Source organism: Pocillopora verrucosa, chromosome 13 (assembly GCF_036669915.1).
Source record: "Pocillopora verrucosa isolate sample1 chromosome 13, ASM3666991v2, whole genome shotgun sequence".
Lineage (NCBI taxonomy): Eukaryota > Metazoa > Cnidaria > Anthozoa > Scleractinia > Pocilloporidae > Pocillopora > Pocillopora verrucosa.
The window spans coordinates 7,692,244-7,712,243 of NC_089324.1; the positions used below are offsets into that span (position 1 = coordinate 7,692,244).

The window sequence follows — 20,000 nt, forward strand, 5'->3', positions numbered from 1 at the left end:
AGACCTTTGAGCATGTTGAGGAAGGAAGGAATAATTAATATTTCATAATTATTTAATTCTAAGGTGGAAATAGTTTAATTAACATTAAATAATTCTTGAAATTTATTGAATAGGATATTTTTTTGATAATACCAATGATTGATGGAAATCTAGAAAAATAAAGATAAAATTTAGTTTTCTAAAAGATGACAATATTTTATTGGTTGCTTTTCTTTTTTACCTGTAGTTATGAAACTGATTGTATAGTTTTGTGTGTTTTTTTTTTTTAGTTTTGACATAGTTTAGTTAGTTTAAAATTATTTTATTTACACCAGGAAATTAACTGGCTTTGCAGAGATGAATTTCAAATGCATCAAGTCACTGGTAACAGAGCTCAAACCCATCAGCACATGTTGAGGACTTTTGCTGGATTGTGCTTGAAACCATGGGGACATCAGCCTTAAAAGCTGGAATTATGAAAAACTGTAAAGGAGTGAGGTTTACTCCCTAAGTTGAGACAAAAGCAGAGAAATCATTTGTTTCAGACTGTCCTTCAAAGTGTGAATTACTGTACTGTGATTTCAAAAATGTGCTTTGTGTAGGCTGAGCTACAGTAATATCTGTAGGTGAGCTGGGAAGTCCTCAGCCAGAGTTGTTTTCAAGTCTGCTTGAAGCTCATTAATTTAAAAAAATTAATTTAATTTGAATGGCACATTCTAGCCTCATGTTTGTTATTGGATCCCTGGCATGGATAAGTTTCAAAACTTTCAATGAAAATTGATTCACAATTGATGTCAATTGACTACAACCAACAAACACAATTTTAATGTTAATAAAATTTGGGTGTCACAATTGACATCAATGTTATGAAAATGATACACAAACAACCACTACCCTTTTCATAGCGTTAATGAGGTGTTGAAAGTTGTAACAGTTACTGAGGATAGCTCTTAAAATATTATTGTAATTTGTTACTAGGTAGGCTCATGAAGAGAAGCAATATCATTTTCATGAAACAAATTCTTTCTTCTTTTTTCCCTGTTGTTTGTTAAGACACAAGTGATTGATTTTTAAACAAAGAGAAACACAGGAGAATTCTTTGTACATTGACTTGAAAAAGACTGCTCCATTCAAATTCCAGCTCATTTAAAATATAGAAGCTCTATTAGACATTGTGGTAAAACACTTTTTAAAACTAATTGCAGCTTTGTGTCTTTAAGAGATAAAGAAGTGAAAATTTAATACAGCAGAGGTGCTAATGCTGGTAAAGTATTGCATATATAAGGTATAAAAACAGCTCTGACTGTAACCAATCATCACTCAGTCCTTTCAAGACACAACAAAAGTAAAAATCTTACAGGGAGCACTTAAGATTTCTTTTATTTTCTTAGTTGATTGTGCTTTAAGCAAACAGCCAACTTTTCACACTTCTGGTCACAAGCTAAAACACTGGGTCCAGATAGTAAACTTCCTGGTTAAAGGAAGGAATGAAGAGAAAAACCCTTGTTTTTTTAAAACTGTTTTGTTTTGTCAATGACCGTGAATATATGAAAATCATATACATGAACTGCAGTTTAAGAAATGAATATGAAAGCGATTTTCATAGTAATTTACACTATTTACCAGGAGTGAAAATAAGGTATGAAAAAAATTCTGTCCTGTACAGGATTTGAACCCATGACCTCTGCTGTACTGGTTCAGTTCTTTACCAACTGAGCCAATCCAAAGGTCTGAGGTTTGATTCCTCATAGGGACTCAGAATTTTTTCTTTGTCCCATGTTCATGACAAGATGAAAAAACACATCTTTCTCCATTTATTGACTGAGCTCAAAATTTACCATATCTCCTAATTCTTTCTACAAACATTACACTTTCCACATTGCCAATCCTAGCAGTATGCAGGATGCATGTCATAATAGACCTCGCTCACAGTGGAGTCTCTGTGGCTCATTGGTTAGAGCATTGAAGCACAGAATCCAAAGGTCTGAGGTTTGATTCCTCATAGTGACTCTGAATTTTTTCTTTGTCCCACGCTCGTGACAAGGCAAAAAAAATATCTTTCTCCAAACCAACTGGGTGTTGGTCATCCCATACAGACCTGAATTTCTTTTGTGAAGATCATGGAAGTTCACCAGAAAGACATAACTTGACCTTTTTGACCTGGGTTTTCTGGATTGTGCAGTGACAGAATAAATATAAGCTTTCATGGAAAAAACAAATGTTGATGATAATACAACAACTTCACTCAGTAAGACACTTTTCTTTCCTAAGTAGGCATGCAGTTTGACAACATTTTTATTTTCAAAGCAATGTATGGCTACTCATAGTCCATAGAGAGCGAATATTTCCTGCAGCAGAGAAGTGCATAAGCACAGCAACCACATTAATAAATTTTCCCATGTTTCCTTTAAATCCAGCATGTTCCTTGCACTATAACACAACTACTTTCTTTTCTAAATAACGACGACAGACTCTAACCTATCAATTGACTTCTTTTCCCTTAACCTTCTGGAGTCTCCCTTAAGAGAATGCAGACACCTGACATATTAAAATGGCCATAGCTATATGAAGGCTACATAATGCTATATATTCACTGGATAACCTGTTATACAGGGAAAGTGTAATATACAATTATTGTAGACTGTTTTCAAACAGATAGTACTATCCAGCATTTGAACGACTGAAGCCAGTCTCTCTCTCTTCTCTATCTCCCTTTTGAAAATATCAGACATGACTAAACCCTGCCATTGAATTTTGCAACAAAGTGCTAGCCTGGATAGAGTCAGGGAGCTCAACTTCAATGGACACTGGGCTGTCAAAATAAAACTCCCAAATACACACTAACAACTATTTAGCAAAGAACTAAAAACTGGAGCATTTTTTCAACATAGAGCATGTTCAGCTTATTCCTGCTGCCTTTCGTTTCTTGTTCTTCAAAATTTTATCAGTCCCCCCAGTAGTGTCCTGCTTCTTCTTGCCATGTTTTCTCAAACTCTCCAACATCAAACTTCCTCTTACAGCCATTAAAGTTCATGTAGCGTATCTTTCCAAACACTGGTCTTTCAGCCCAACCTTGATCATGCACTCCACATACTGACCACATGCAACCTTGAAGCAAATTGGGAACAACATTTAGTAACATCTCCACAATAGGCCTACATGATAGAGCTTTTGCCCCAGGGAACATCAAACCTTCTATACAACAATATAGCAATAATTCAAGACAAAAAGGGGGCGACAATGATAAGCTTAGGAGAATGAGGAGCCATTTTAAACTTTTAAAATATCAAGTTGTAAGACAAAACAACCTGCTCGGCTCAGACACTTACAACCCAGTCATCTCACTTGGGCACAGATGTGAATTTTACTTGCATTTGCCTTGGTCACTACAATTTACTTATCCCATGGGAATACCACATGTTACATTTAAATGCAACATTGTGAATGTAATAACCAATACCTACCCACATATCCATTAGGGTCATTGCCATCCTGACTGAACCTGTCATTAAGGAAGAGAGACACCTCAAGGGCCTCTTCAGGGCTGGCTGTCCACTCTAGAATTTTCTTTGCCCAGTACATTCTTAGGAAACCATGCATTTTGCCTTCATTTACCAGCTGAAGCTTAAGTGCAAAAGACAATTTTTTTTTTGTAGAAAAGTACTTCAGAGTAATTTTTTAAATTGAAGCTTTTATTTGCATCAGGCTGCAAAGTGATCAACTTCAGGAAACAGTTACCATAATACTGTAAGTTGTGGTTCTGAATCACTTCACACAAGCTACTGCTTTATGCTTGGTGAGCCATTCAAGACTTTCCAACAGTTTTTGCCTATTTTGCAGACTAAGAAAATAGCTCTAATCATATCGCTAGGGAAAAATAGCAACATCTTTACAATTAAGTACACAATATCACTATTTATTTTAAATCCCAGTCAGTACTTAAATTATTTCTTTTTAACCCCACATAAAGATTATTCATCAGCCACAAACCTGGGCAGCATTCCAAAGGTCATCATGTGTGTTCCCATTTTCAAGCTCTTCTCTTGTGTACAAATATTCCCGTTTATCCTGTGCATGATCATGCAGAGTCTTCTGTGCCCACGCATTTGTCCCTTTGATTGAGTCATAATTCTCCAAGTTGTAAAAGCAAAAATTATCAGCTAATTCTCTCCTAACAACTGCTTCCTCGAGGAAGGCCTCAACAGAGTCTTTAGACTTGCTGTGGAACTCTCTTACTCTGAGGATTGCTCTCTGGACACTTATGTGACCTGTAGAGGAAAGTGCAAAAACAAGAAATTCAGGAGTTGAATTTGGTTACAGTCAACCCAGATCCTTCTCTTACAGATAGAAAATGGTTTTCAATTTTATCCAATCTGACAGACCTAGGTGTGATGAGGAGCATCAGCTCATTTTCCAAAGAGCAGCTCAATACTTACATTATGATTGCGCCTAATTTTTCTGTAATTTAGGATTCACACCTAATGAACATTTCCTGACTCTGTGTAACAGTGATGAAAGGTTGCTTATTCTAAAATTGTTGGAGATGCAGAGACCAGTTTTTCAGATTAACACAATTTACAAAAAAAATCAATAGAAAATAATATCAAACTAACTTTAAAAATTTTAAAATTAAGGAAACATCTGACCAAAAGAGAAGCAGAAACTGATTCATGGTTTTAATTAGTGATTAAAACATAATTACATTGAATTTTTTCAATTACCTGCATGAAACCATGGTGATAAGTTACTTAAAGCTTCCTTTGTGGGATTGTTCCTATCAGTTGCAAAATATTTGAGCCTGCTGTCACAGAATGATTCCAGCATTTCCAAACCAGCCTCAGTTCCTGCTTTAGCCCAATCAACATCTTTAACAGCACGATCAACATCAATGAAACTATCCACTGCTTCCCAATCCACTGCCTTTGGAAAGTTACAGATAATGAACCTTTACAAACATACACTAAGGATACTTAAACTGGGAAAATTTACTTATATAGATGACCTAGAAAAACTGGCTGTACAGCTTGAACAAACCAATCTTCAAAAGGAGAAATGCCCTGGATGTTGGAGCTTCCAACTGATTGATGCATTATGCCCAATGGCCCATAGTTTTACTAATAAGCTAATAAAATTTCAAATCCTTGTCTTCTTTGAATTGTGTTAAACTTTGCTTACATGTACAAACTAAAATTTATTGAGTAATTTATTTTGGACATGCCTCAGTTATTTGAAGCCACTTAGGGTGAAAAGACATTGCTCTCCACTCCCATCAGACACAAAATAGAGATGTAACAAATTACATGTTCAAAGTTGCATGTCCATCCATACTGTCAGTTGGGGATCTCTGTTTTCAATTTAATGTCTTTAAGTTTAAGTATGGACCTGAACTTTGGTGAAAAGAGGATGCTTCTCTTCTTCAGATAAGAAATAAGTTTCTTAATTTTCTTAACACGATTTGAAAGATTGTACAGCTAGAATGATTTATGAGAGCACTGTTATACTTTACATCTCTGGGAAAACATGTAAAATGGAATGAATACTAAAAAATGGAGGAAAACACACAGGTCTTAATTACATAGCTAGTAATCATATAATGAATGAATAAGATAAAAGGTGAAGGGACATAAATTATGGCAGACACAAGAATAGAGAGTAGCTTGCCATAGAGCAGCACAATATGCTGAAATGTGCTGGGAGTAATAAATGTTGTACAACTTAAATTCTACCTCACATTTATGTCATAACCTCTAGCATGTGGATATTTAATTACTGGTGGGAATTCCGTAAGAAACTGCTTTAACTGGTCATGGATTTTAGGGCGAATGGTTGTTGCTCCATACTCCAACTTTGGAGAGGCTTGCCAGCAGGGCACAATGTTGTGGCCATCTACCTGCAAATAAGAGATAAAACAATGCCAATTATAATGTTAGGTAGGCCCCTAGACTAAACAGTGATTCAGAAACCAAGAGACCCTTAGTTACTAGCATTACAGTCCTGTTCATATTACTAAATTACTACTGAGTCCTCTGGCTTGGCAGATTTTGTTACAAGGCTATCAAACAGCTGTTGCAAAATTAATTGATTTCAAATTAACGTAATTTGGAGCAAACAGCAGTTTGACTTGTATTTTTGTTTATATTCAAGGGCTATGATTCTGAGCCAATGGAGAAACAACTCAAGCCACCAAAGGTGAACAACACCACCTAGTTTCTGATGAGCCCCGATTAAGCAGCCATCCCTTCCTGAGCAACTGATTGCCATTTGCCTCTAGGTGCAAAGAAATGAAGATTTTATTAGGAATTTACATTGCTTAATTTTATGTGAGTCCATAACATGGGAGCCTTAAGCATTTCTGGAAAGTTGTCATAACAATGAGTAGAAGCTTTGCAGGTAGATCCTGGAGCCTGTTTCTTGAAGTTCCTGTTATGTTAACAGGCTTGTAAAACTGTTCTGTTTTCATTCAACACTAGGGTTTCAAAAGTTTTGAAAATCATACAATAAATCTAACAGCAAAAGAAACAAACTGGATTGGCTAGGGTGCCAGAACCTGCTTATAATTCTATGTTTTGAATTTTATATAAAAATATGGCATTGGACTCATTCAGTTACTGGTACTTTCAACAAACAGGCCCATGATGCTAAAAAACACACAAACCTGACAAAGTGGAACATTTTTTGGGAGTTTCTTGGCAACATCTTCCACCCATTTAAGAGGTTTCCTTAAAGGTGTAAAGTCTGCCACAACACCACCAATTTCTTTGGATTTCACAAAATCTGGAAGGACCTTGTCTGGTTCACCAAGAAGCACATGGAAAGCAATATTCAACTCTGTCAGCTCCTAGAATGAAATACCATAAGTGGTAAGAATAAAATAGTACTTCAGTTACATATGAAGGTCATATTAAAAGGAGTGCCCTGAGGAGAGGTTAACTTGTGAAGGAAAGGGAATAATTACAGTTATCACAGAGCCAAGATGGCCCTGTATGCCCTTTTATTGACAAATATTATTAAAAAATCCCAGTGTAAGACACAAGCAGGGCTGTAAAAAGTTGCAGAGCTCTATGTACCACCCCATGAGACGCAAAATGCAAGAAGACAGGAAGAAAGAGAAAGAGCAGTGATCGCACTACAAATGATCTGACTTACTGATCATGATGTCAGGCTGACAAGAATAGATTTGGCTCTAGGTGATAATGTACTGACTATGCTGCCTTGGTTGACGCAAGTCAAAAAGTACTCAATTCTTCCTTACAAGTACTCTACTCAGATGAATACACCATGTCAGTTTAAGTCCAAGCCTTAGCAGGAAGCTTTGAGGCAGTACACCATGGCTCAAAAAAACCAAGTAGGTTTTGATGACTTGGATATAGCTTGCATCAATCATAAATAAACACCAAAATGTTCTTTGAGTTTGTTTCAGTGCTTAGCAACTTGTTTAGCTATGGATATTTCAAGATTAAGTAGGAGGTTAAGGAAACTACCCTTGCGAACTGAATTCTTATTTTCTGGGAATTCCTAGGAATTCCTAGGAATTCTCAAAAATTCCCAATTATGCAAATGACTCTTGCAAACTGAATTCTCAGTTTTCTGGGAATTCCCAACTATGCAAATTAACTCTGGTTTAAAAAGCTTGGAATTACTGGGAATTTCTGGGAAAGGAAGACTACAGTTTTGTGAGGACTTGGAATCCCTAGGAATTCCTAGGAATTCTCAGCTATACAAACTACTTATAAATTAAGAAGGGTGGAACTCTTGGGAATTTCTGGGAATTGAATTTGAGGCAATTTTAATACCCTGAGGTCCAGATAAATTCTACGAAATTCTCAAAAGGAGTAATTTCAGAGGCTTAAAACTTTGGCTCAATAAAAGGTGTGCTATACAAAACTTACCAAGAGATATACATACATGTATATGTTTATAACTTAAAGATCATGAAATTTATCATTCAAACTAAGTTTTAGTAAATCTTTACATTAATATGGATTTTCTCATGAACCAGCTGTCATTCATGTTAAATGGAAATTGCCAATTAATCCAATGTACTCATATCACAGATTTGCTTTCTAACCTCAAAGGACTCTTGGATTCCATGATAAAAAAATATTTTTATTGTGATGTAAATTAATGTCTCATGTTCACTGATGAGCCAAAATCATCAAACATTCATTGGCTGTTCCTTGGTACACAACTTCCGTTTTCGTGACTAATTGCTGTAATTTGTTTTGCTGTTTTTATTCTAACAAAACATTTTTGTAAGAGTTCCAATACTTGTGGATCATCCACACACTTTGCAAACATTTGGCATGCAGACAAGACAGAGGTAGTCAATGTTCCCTTTGAGACAAAACACCTTTTAAATGACATCTTCAATTTACTTTATTTGAAACTCTGATCTGAAAATATTTGTCAACAAGACTTGTTAGTAGTGTGAATTACCAACCAAGTTTCTTTTCATGACTTAATTTCTTAAATGTCCCAATCACTGGATCTCCCAAAAATTATTACATCTTTTTATTTTTGGTGCAAAATACAAGTCCTTCTTTATATAAAAATGAAAATTGCAAGTCACACTTCAATAATAACAGCTCTAAAGTTTACTTGTTGTTCTTCTCTGTCTGTCAGCTATCAAGAAAATTGTTGTATACTTCGGACAGTGCATAACTATTTGTGGACCAGAGTTCCAACGCACCTCTGTAATCGCATATAGTTACTTCTGTCTCTTGTACAAATGTTTCTCCTTTGTAAGACGTACTCTACTCTGTTGTCACTACTGCTTTAAGTTCAGTGGAAACGACTGACTGAGGAATCGAGATGGCGGTGTTGGAACATGTTGCTGAACGCTTGCTATGGTCAAGCTTTGTAGATTTAGGTACTGGTACACTGGGATCATCTATGTATCCCTTATACGTCCTAATGTGGTATCCTTCTTTTATAAATATGAGGGTAAAAGACGATTTGTAGTCGCATTCAAAACTGTGATTGGCTTGTGTTATTTCTCACCTTTGCCATGAACACAACTCAAGTGAGTTTCGAGTCTTTGTTTCCTTGACAACTTTCGGTCACAAATCGTGCATTTGTAATACGATCGATTCTTGGCGATTATTTCTACATAGAGTGAGCTCACATCATTATTTATATCAGCAAGGTATCCATTGTCTAGAAGCAGAGAACCGGTTGGAGAAGTTAAAATAAAGTTGTACGCTTCTCTCAACACTACAATCGGCAAGCCAGCGGATTCACTTTGCTAGCCAATGACAAGTCCTAAAAGATCCATGTGATCATGCCCGTGATCGGAAACAAAGAAGACTCCATTTGGCGCTCATCTTTGAATGTACTTTTCATCGGTTGATCGTTTTTCTCAACTGTTTTGCTTAATATAACATTTCTAAAGATAGCTTTTATTGTGGTTCAATGGAAAAACGAGAACAGCATGAGTGTTGTAAAAGAAAAGAAAGTCGTTGGCGCCGTGGAGTTAAAAGAAGGGACAACAGTTGACATATTGACTGGTACAAGCAAGGGTTGACTGGCCATCTGTAAGGACACGATTTTGAAAGTTTGTGGTGAGTAAAAATTGTGATATTCGTTACGAGATCAAAATCTTAGAAAAGAATAGGTGTAGCGGGTTGAATTAAGCTTACATAACGCTCGGCGCAGCTGAAACTAGAATAATTCTGAGAATCAAATCGGTCACTTGCATGCCGCAGTTTCTTAAGCTTATGCTTTACAATGAAATAAACCTATCAGTAAGGTTTCAAGATTCCTCTAGTCACGTTTGGGAACATTCAAGATTCATAGTAGGAACTGTTATTAAACAATCCTTATAACATAAAGAAGCCCTCCTTGGTAAAAACAAAACAATGTATTCAGCCCTTTTTTAGTAAAATCTACGAGAGATGTACTAACTCCAATATGAAAGTCACTTAATATAACAGACTGATTTCTCAATTTGAGAATCCAATGAATGCCCTTTTCCTCATAGCCATCTTAAAGGCCTGGTCTGAGCTTTAAATATATATATTTAGATATATATTTTTTTTTCAAATTCAGATGTCATGGAACCCAGATACAAAATGGTCAAGCTTCTTGTAGACAACCTCGTTCAAGGCCAACTCATTGTGAGCCCAGGAAAAAAATACAAACAGCAGCTAAGTTTGCAGTTTAGGATAACTTCATTCTAATTTATTGTTACAGTTACAACAAGATTTTAATCAAAAAATCAATTTTATTTGTCTGTAATTAACCCATTCACTCCTAAGAGTGTGTGGTTTTCAAATATAATTTAAGATATTGTACTTTATGGAAAAGAATCAACAGATTTTATTCACAATTTGTGTCAAACCAAATTTAATGATTGATTAGGACTATTTTGTATGAATAGCTGTAATTGAGGATTAATCCATATGAAGTTTCCAAGAAAAGAAAAATCAAATTCCATCCTAATATTACCACACATTGATGTTAATAATGAATCAAAAATATTTTACAAGCCTTAATTAAGCTTCTAAATAAATTTCATTGAATACTTGAATTTTAGCTGGGTTATTTTAATTTAAAGTAGTTATTTTATATCATTAGCCTCAAATTTTTGCTTAAAATTCCCAGTAATTCTTAAACATTCCTAAAAATTCCCAAAAATTCCCAAAAATTCCCAGAAATTCCTAGGAATTTTTTAGATTTACAGCTTTTCAGGGAAAGTCATTGGTTCTCTGGGTTGGAATTCCCAGGAATTCCTAGGAATTCCAAGTCCTGTTGGCTAAAAACTTGGAATTTCTGGGAATTTTTAGGTTTTTTTAACCAGAGTTGTATGGTTGGGAATTCCTAGGAATTCCTAGGAATAAAGGTGTGAATTTTCACGGTAAATTCGGACTGGGAATTCCCAGTTCCTAGGAATTCCCAGTCCGAATTTACCGTGAAAATTCACACCTTTATTCCTAGGAATTCCTGGGAATTCCAAAAGCCATTTTGCAAGGGTACTAAGGCTTTTTCACTTCCCTAAAACTTTTTGCCAACTTCCTTCCATCCAAATTATCAAAAATGTTGACCATATTCTAATTCTAAGAAATTCATTAGCTCACAACCTCTAAGTTAATTTGACATGATTGTTGATGATCCTGTCTTTAACAACATTCCCTACAAGGATAACCCTCAAACAGACAGTCACAAGACAAGATTCACAAAATAAATTACGACCTAAAGGTGACTGAATTTTCCTTGAGGAGAATGAACATTAACAATGTGGGTAGGTTGAATTTCAACCATTTCATCCTTTACTAATTACCTTTTCCACTCCCTGTAGACCTTTGATCATAGAGTTGTACTGCCTGTATGCAGCATCAAGGTAATTAGATGGCATACAGAAGATGACAATGAGAGGTACTTGTTGTTTCAGTGCCATTCTCTGGGCATAGAGCATGGCCCGATTGTCTGTAAATAGTAAAAAAAGTTTCATCTTAGGAACTGGATGAAATCAAGGGAAGTTGCAACTTCTCATTGATACCTAAAACAGTTAACCATATCTCTACTTAAAGCCCCCTAAATTCAAAAGTTTGTTTGAATCAAAATCTTCCCTCTCTAATTGAACCCAGATATATGATAAATATCTAACTACCCTCATTTTCTCAGTTTATTTATTAATTTATTAGCAATATTTATGCTGGCTGTCCCAGTTCAGTTTCAAGCTGGTTTAAATGGGGGCCTGTCCACACAGTAACTTACAGAACCTTGTAGCAAAAACTTGGCCCATAACTCACAGTTCAAACAGCGAAAATTAGGTATGTACAGTACATATGAGCTAGACAGTGTGCTTAAAGGGAACTCAAGCAGAACTAGCCCAACAAAAGAATTTTATCTAAGGTAAAGCAGTTTGAAAGGAGTAAAACAAGCTTTGTGACTTTCTATTAGATCGATGCCAGGCCACAATTTTTTAAAATTGGTGCTGTTGTACAATCTCTATTTAAGCTTCCTAAAAAAGGATACTCATAGGCGACAAAAATTGGCTATAGAGACACCCTTTTTTTTTTGGAGGAAAATCAGGTTGAGTTTATTTTCCTATTGCCATGAGTAAGAATTAAAAGGTGTTTGATAGACTCTTTTAGAAGAAGAAAAAATTTGTTTAGCAAACAGTCTTTGGATGGATTACAAAGACCTTTGTTTTCTCTTCATTCTCTCCTGTTTCTCTCAATCACATTTTGAGAAACGCATTCCCCAGTGTCTTCTTATCATTAATGTTGGGAGACTGTGATAAGTTTGAATACAGGAGTACCGTTTGATTAAGTGAAGTGTTTATCTGATTGAGAAAAGTCCTGAAAAGGGCTGCTGTCGCTGACAGTGTCGGTCACTTTGAAAACCAGGCAAGGCAATGGCATAATAATCAGGAATGTAATCTTTATCAGCCCTACTCTGTTAGGGACTTCAGCTTTAGTATTGGAAATGTCAATGTCAACGACAGCAATACTTTCAGGATAACTCTTCCTTGAATGATCACATCATAACATCAAAAATTAATTATTCTAATCTGCTCCAGACACGAAGCGAATGAAATTTCGCTTTAAATATCCTTGGTGTTACGTAATGGTTCAGAACCACAGTTTGCTGCGAAGACAACTGAGAGGCGATTCAGAGTTATTGATCGGCTGGTTCTCCCAAAAATCAAAATCATGAGAAAATGTTTACTATCATTAACCTTTGAAATTAACTGGTTTGAATTGATGCTACTGTTCAGTGAGAGGTAACGAAATCGAGAATATTTCCTCAAACTAAGAGTCGTAGTTTACCTTGTACTCGCTGCTCCCTCCACATCCAGTAGGCGATTCCTTTACAAGACTCTGGCATGTCTGTATTCGATGATATAAGTCGTACTCTCTTCTTATTGAATTTGAATTCTGCTACAGATTTGCCAAAGTTCTTCCTTTTCTCCGTAAATTTTGCCAGAGTGGTTTGTTCTGTGCTATTGTTGTGGTTTGTTTCAGCGATTTCCTTCTTCATCCTTTTCGACGGAGGTTCGTTCGCCATGCTTACAAGTCTCAGAGTTTTCCAAGCTAAACCTGGATGAAAGGGACGAAGAAAATAAGAGTCAAAAGTTCGGAAAGAAAGACGGAAATTTGCGACAACTGCAGATGGCGTTGCAAACGAAAGATGCATCTAAATAACAACACATTGTAATGGAGTTGATTCCCGCGCTTTCATCAGTCGCATACGGCACGAATGGCACGTGACTACAAAATAATTCTCCCGGGTGGGGTAGAGAATCTAGACGTTCTTATCAACGACAGCTTCACGGACTGGTCTCCCAAATATCCCGTGGTGTGAGGAAGGGATGGGGGGAAAGGGAGGGAAAATACGATTCATTCAGCAAATTATATCAACTGCGGCATACCAACCTCAGGGAGCCTCGTTTGGCATAATACTGAGAAAACATTAAAACAAACTATCAAGGACCGAGACCGAACATACTGGGTTCACATCTTCATCGAGGCTAATCAGACAGGAACCAACTACTTAATGGCTCCTGGTTCAGAAAGATACTGTATTCCCCTGCCTATTAGTGGTGTGAATTTTCTACGATATACTCAGCTCTGTTACTCAGAAACCAAAACATGTGGAAAGAACGTTCACAGGTAATGGACACCTGAAGTTCACGAAAGAAATAACTCGAGTTATGGGCAAGTAAATTTTTAAAATCACTTTCTGAAATACTAAATATTACTCTGAAGCCCCTCCCTCTCTGATAGGCTTCCAACTCTAAATATCTTCCTTCTATAGGAGGCCCCTCTCTAATCAGCCCCGCTCTCTAAAAAGCCCCCCTCCCCCCGTCTCTAATAAAACTCCGTCTAAAAATTACTCTCCTATAAAACCCCATATAAACCCCAAATAAGCCCCCTATCTTATAAATCCATCTCTTTAAAAAGCACCCCTCTCTAATAGGCCCCCCTTCTATCTTATAAAACCTCCTCTCCAATGAGTACCTCTCTCTAATAAACCTCCCTCTCTAAAATTGACCCCTCTCTAATAAACCCATCTCCAAGAGGCCTCCTTCTCTGAGAAGTCTCTCTATATATGAGCCCCGTCTCTATTGTGCCCCCACTCTTTGAAAACCCTCTCTCTTTGACTAGCTCCTTTCAATAAACCGTCATCTGAAAGCCCTTGGAATGATAAATCAGGCTCTTAGTTTAATATAACTGTTTAAGACATCTTGGATTTTGTTCCTTAACGTTTCATATAATCAAACAATTTCTCGTCCTACAAGCAATATTATTGTTGAATACAACAAAGCTTATATTGAGCAAAGCAACAATTTCGATACGATCAACTTGCGAATAACCATCAGCGAACGACCAATCAGAAAAGAGGATCATATTGAGAAGGCTCATGGCAGGTCTCCACTTCTTTCACAACTTGTAAAATGTATCCTTCACGACTGATAACATACACATGTCCTTGAACAGTAAAAACTTTACATTAGTCGGTATTATGTACAGAAAACGAAATTATTTCAGTTACATTAAGTTATTTATAACAGCAAATCTCCGGATCACATTCAGTCTTACAAAGCTCAAACCGTAAGCCTTGCCCTGTTTAAGACAGATTATTTTATATATGTAACTTTGCATAAAGTAAGCTGGCAGATTGTGAAATATCAATTCCAGAAAGAAAACAAGATTAGTGTTAACTTGAATGAAATGCGGAATAATAACACTAATAAGTAAAGTATACTGCAGTGGGAATAGGTCACCATAGTGATGTCTGGGCCCGTGGGCACAGATAATTGAGACCTAACTTAGCGAGACAAGTATCGGACAATAGCCTCTCGCACCTTTGTTCCAATATTTGGACCTCAATTACCCTTGAAACAAATGGCTGACAGCCTAAATTACCTCCGATCCAAACACGGTTGGGCGCAAACAAATCGTTTTGTGCTAAGATGGTTCAATTTAAACGAGGCGCCCAAAGCAGTGAGAGAAACGGGCATGACGAGTACTGTGTCACGGAGGCCGCCTATCTCCGCAAAGCCGAAGTGCTCACAAAGAGCGGCTTTGAGGACAAAAAGAAAGTCCCTTGCTATGGGCGTTACCAAGAAAGGTACAGAGAATGAGAAAGGATTAGATGCAGTCTGGAACACAGAGGTGCAAGAACACGCCGCGGTAACTGTGAATTTCATTTCAACAAGAACGGCAAACAGTGATGAGGGATGGAAGAAATCGGCGAGGACCCCGAGGGGGAAGAACGGGAAGCCGCCGGTGGAGATGACGACGAAAAGGAAGATCAGGACCACAGCGATGTTGAATCGTTTGATTTCTTCACAGAATCGCCCAGCGAGGTGTCGGAAGAGGCAGTTCTGTTATCGAATATTTTAATCCCTTGTACAAGGTGTCATGATGTTGTTAAGATATGTCGCCTGCCATGTCACCGGAATTTGCACTGCACATTACAAACACTCAAGTACGCACAGGATCAGAGGCCAAAAACATCAGCGCTTTGGTCAGGCGAAGAAAACTATTGATAAAACAGCAACAAGATGCCAGTTCAAAAAGACGACAAGATCCCTTTGGTGACAAGCATTTGCATAAATTAAACACGGCGTTTGAGTTCCTAAGAACAGAACTTCAAGGAACCACAGATTTGCGATATCTTAGTGAAAGGGTAATTGAAGGTTGGTGCAATTCAGTAACAGCTAGAGATACTTTGACATAAAGTATCTATGCAAGGAAACCAACATCTCAAATCATATGTTTTATCATCCGTAAACTTCGGGAGTCGTAATTTATCTCGTGATGATTATTACACGCCGTGAGAAAAAGTGAAACAAAGAAAATGCAGACAAGCGTCTTAAATATTAAGTTTTCCTAAAATTGTTAACTAATTTGTAGAGTAAATTGATTCTAAATTTTAAGTTAAATCTTCAGATTTCTTAGTTTATACGTACAATACACTGAATTTAGTTTAAACCATGACATTATGTTTGCGTAATTAAGATGATAAAACAAACTGCTCTTTTGACCTTAGCATGATTTTATTTAGGTAAAAAATTTAGAATATTCTACCATGCCGAGGTTAAACGTGTTAATGGCAGATTACGTGTTTATGAGGGAATCAAAACAAAACCAGACACTGTCAACTCTTTCATTAGCACCTTCTTAGGTTTGATTGATGCAAAAGATTGGCAAGAACTTGACATAAGATAGTTGTATAGACATTTGCCTGTTTGCTCTCGATATTCTCGTTTGAGTTCATTTGCACTTCAATGCCTCGAGTGCAACTGAAGTATTGGCCATTGTGTTTTGAATTTGCAGAAATAAAAGTAACAGGCGAGAGCTTCGATTTGTCTTGCTCAATTGTAGCTGGAGTTTGCGAGGAAGCAAATAAAAGGTGGAAAAACATGGAGGATGTGCACATCTATAAAGACAACTTTTTGAACAACATAAATAGCGCTTTTTTTGCGATCTATGACGGGTACAGCGGTAAAACCACTGCACTTGAGTGCAGTCGACATCTTCACGTGTATTTGAAAGAGGAGCTTGACTCTATTGTAACAAAGACAAACACGAGGCCGTCGAAAAAAGAGGTCTCCTCAGCCTTCCGTTCTTCTTTTGCAAAAACTGAGAAGTTGCTTCTTATGTCAGAAGAGGAGCGGTCGCAAAGTAGATGGAGTGGTTGCTCAGCAGTCACATGAGTTTTGACAGATGATATGTGTTTTATCGCAAATGCAGGGAATGTGGGCGCCATTTTGGTAAGAGACAACGATGTTGTTAAAGTACTCACAAACAAGCACGATTTGTACAACAAGAAGGAAAGCGAGCGTGTGAAGAATTCAAGCGGGGTCATAGTGAAGACGGAAAAATGCGCGCTCATAAACGGGGCCCTCAGTGTCACAAGGGGCATTGGGAACATCGGAGATATGGCCTTAAAGAGATGCATTATTAATAAGCCTGACGTCAGGACTATATCTTTAGATCCTACAGATCAGCTTCTAGTTTTAGCTTCTGGTGGATTTTGGAAGATGTTTTCCTACGAAGAAACTATTCATCTTGTCAGCGGCTTCATTGGACAAATAAGAAGGGAGGCGAAACAGAAGATTGTTGAAGGTGAAATAGTTGATAGAACTGTGTCTGAAATACACAATGAACATCTGTCTAACGCAGAGTACAGAACAAAGCTTTTTTTAAAGATGGCCGGCGACCAATTTAATGATACATCCTCGCCATCTGTTTTCCCTCCGGACGAAGTTGCTGGAGGATTGGCACACAGTAAAAGCGAAGACAACTTGAGTAACTTGATAGCACACTACCAAATTAACCCTTGCGTTGAAGCAAACAGAGACACGAGTTCTTTTAACACTAAAGGAGAACCCATTCATACAAGTCACATAACGGATCCCCCACCTGTCGATGACGTCACTTCCATATATACACGTCATCACCGATTTTCTTTACCAGATTTTAAAATGTTTAATTGGCTCAAAGGCGGCGAAGGAAAAGGATTAACAAGACCGGAAAAAGCGCGTCTTCTAGCAAAGAGTTTGGCAGAGAGGCTTGTGAAAAGCGCGCTGTACGCTGAGTCCATGGACAATATCACAGTCTTTGTTGCTCTTTTACCTGGATTTTCTATGGTTAACTGGCAGATGGTGACACCCGACATCTTGGAAACTTTAGACGAGTTTGTGGCCGATGATGACCTTTTCGAATGACGTAACGTGCCAATGCATGTCCTAGGAGTTGTGTGAATACCTTGGTTAGACATCCTCAAAAGACCTGAAGTTTATTTTTCCGGTGCAAGCGTGACCTCTGACAAGTTAACACAATATTATACTCTCTTGTTTACTTATGTTTGAAGTTGGTCAGGTCAGCTTTGCATGATTGCTGTTTTTGCTTTACATGTTGCATGATCTCTTAGACTTTTGTTTTATAAATCTCGGTAGAGTACATTCATTTAGGTTGCGTGATTCACTGTTGTCAGTAGTGCAGTCTTTTCCCTTTAGAATAGCGGGAGAAGTGTGAGCTAGGGGGAGTTACGGGAAGGCCTGGGGCTCAGCCCACGCTTCTCGAAAGGAAGAGGACTGCTTAGTTAGTAGCCGACACTCACTATTCTCGTTTCTAACCAGGATTTTCCGGTCTCCTATCAGTTTCACCACGTGCAAGTCAAGTCGACTATTGGAGATAACGAGAAGGTTAGCGAGAGAGCGCTATATGTAGGCATGATGTTCAGTACTTCGCGGGTGCCTGATTCGATTCTCGGACCTGCCAACAAAGATATCACTAGAAGGAATTAAATACTAATGACCATAGTGGAAAGAAAATTTGTAGATCGCTGTAGGAAAGACAATTTGCGATTTAATTCGGGGCCTTGCTGAACAAAATTGTTAACAGTCAATAACTGATCCGTGTTAACAAGTAAACATTTATTTAAAGTATTAAAAACAGTTTCACGAAGAAATGACGCATACAATGTGAAGCATTTTGCATGATTATCATATGGCAGTTTGAAGCACTTGGACGCGACCGTAGTTTGTTACTATTCAAATGAGAGCTTGAGCACTACTTTCCTGCATCATTGCATCACTGCTTTTTTAAATTCCACCTTTTTCTATCTGACCGCTTAAAAAATCACACATTGAAGGAAACTTTGCTTACCAGTAGTTATATACATTTTCGGTATATTTTGCAGCGGAAAGTCGATTCATAAAAAAAATCCTGGCCACGAATACCGATGAATCGATGTCCTTAATACTTGTCAAGGCATGTGTAATGTTCCATTGTGTTCCTCTCAGGGCTCGTGATGGTGGTGTAGTGGGTTCCTTTGAACCTTGTGATGATGGTGTGCGTTTTGTGCTGTTTGATGTTGGTTTTGAAGGAATCTTTCTTTTTTAAGTCAAGTTGAAATCCAAGCTGATTAATCTGTAAATGACATGTCATTGTAATTATTTATTTAGCTGCCCTTGTTATAAACTTAATCACAATTGATAGATAATATATAATGTCTGTAAGTAATACAAAAAAACTACCTGCTTAAAAGTTAACCAATGCACAAATGATTTTGTGATCTGAAAAATAGGTTTCTAGAATCTGAAACTGTATTTGTGATTCAGACAAATTAGTATAGATGTGATCAATACAAGTATTTCTTTCAGTTGTAAAGCTTGAAACCAGTTGTCTATAATTATTTTCTCTTACAAATAAATTATTGAGTGATGCACTCTGTGAGCTATTAAAGTAATTTACATTAAAGTCTCCAATAAAAATATTAACTTTGAGGGTTATCCTTGTAGGGATTGTTGTTGAAGACAGGATCATCAACAATCATGTCAAATTAACTTAGAAGTTGTGAGCTAATGAATTTCTTAGAATTAGAATATGGTCAACATTTTTGATAATTTGGATGGAAGGAAGTTGGCAAAAAGTTTTAGGGAAGTGAAAAAGCCTTAGTACCCTTGCGAAATGGCTTTTGGAATTCCTAGGAATTCCTAGGAATAAAGGTGTGAATTTTCACGGTAAATTCGGACTGGGAATTCCTAGGAATTCCTAGGAATTCCTAGGAATTCCCAACCATACAACTCTGGTTAAAAAAACCTAAAAATTCCCAGAAATTCCAAGTTTTTAGCCAACAGGACTTGGAATTCCTAGGAATTCCTGGGAATTCCAACACAGAGAACCAATGACTTTCCCTGAAAAGCTGTAAATCTAAAAAATTCCTAGGAATTTCTGGGAATTTTTGGGAATTTTTAGGAATGTTTAAGAATTACTGGGAATTTTAAGCAAAAATTTGAGGCTAATGATATAAAATAACTACTTTAAATTAAAATAACCCAGCTAAAATTCAAGTATTCAATGAAATTTATTTAGAAGCTTAATTAAGGCTTACATGTAAAATATTTTTGATTCATTATTAACATCAATGTGTGGTAATATTAGGATGGAATTTGATTTTTCTTTTCTTGGAAACTTCATATGGATTAATCCTCAATTACAGCTATTCATACAAAATAGTCCTAATCAATCATTAAATTTGGTTTGACACAAATTGTGAAT

The 20,000-nt window shown here is 37.0% G+C and overlaps 1 protein-coding gene and 1 pseudogene across 1 annotated transcript; one reads left to right on the top strand and one right to left on the bottom strand.

Annotated features, from left to right (window-relative positions):
• Positions 1-897: 897 nt before the first annotated feature.
• LOC131773607 (deoxyribodipyrimidine photo-lyase) lies at positions 898-13,149 on the bottom strand. The gene is given in 9 exon segments (XM_066160858.1): positions 898-2,968; positions 2,970-3,087; positions 3,444-3,603; positions 3,970-4,247; positions 4,701-4,899; positions 5,711-5,869; positions 6,635-6,817; positions 11,258-11,403; positions 12,753-13,149. Coding segments are annotated over 9 exon segments (1,701 nt in total). The 5' UTR covers positions 13,120-13,149; the 3' UTR covers positions 898-2,877.
• Positions 13,150-14,831: 1,682 nt separating this feature from the next.
• Positions 14,832-17,662, top strand: LOC131773604 (protein phosphatase 2C-like domain-containing protein 1; annotated as a pseudogene).
• The last annotated feature ends 2,338 nt before the right edge of the window (positions 17,663-20,000 follow it).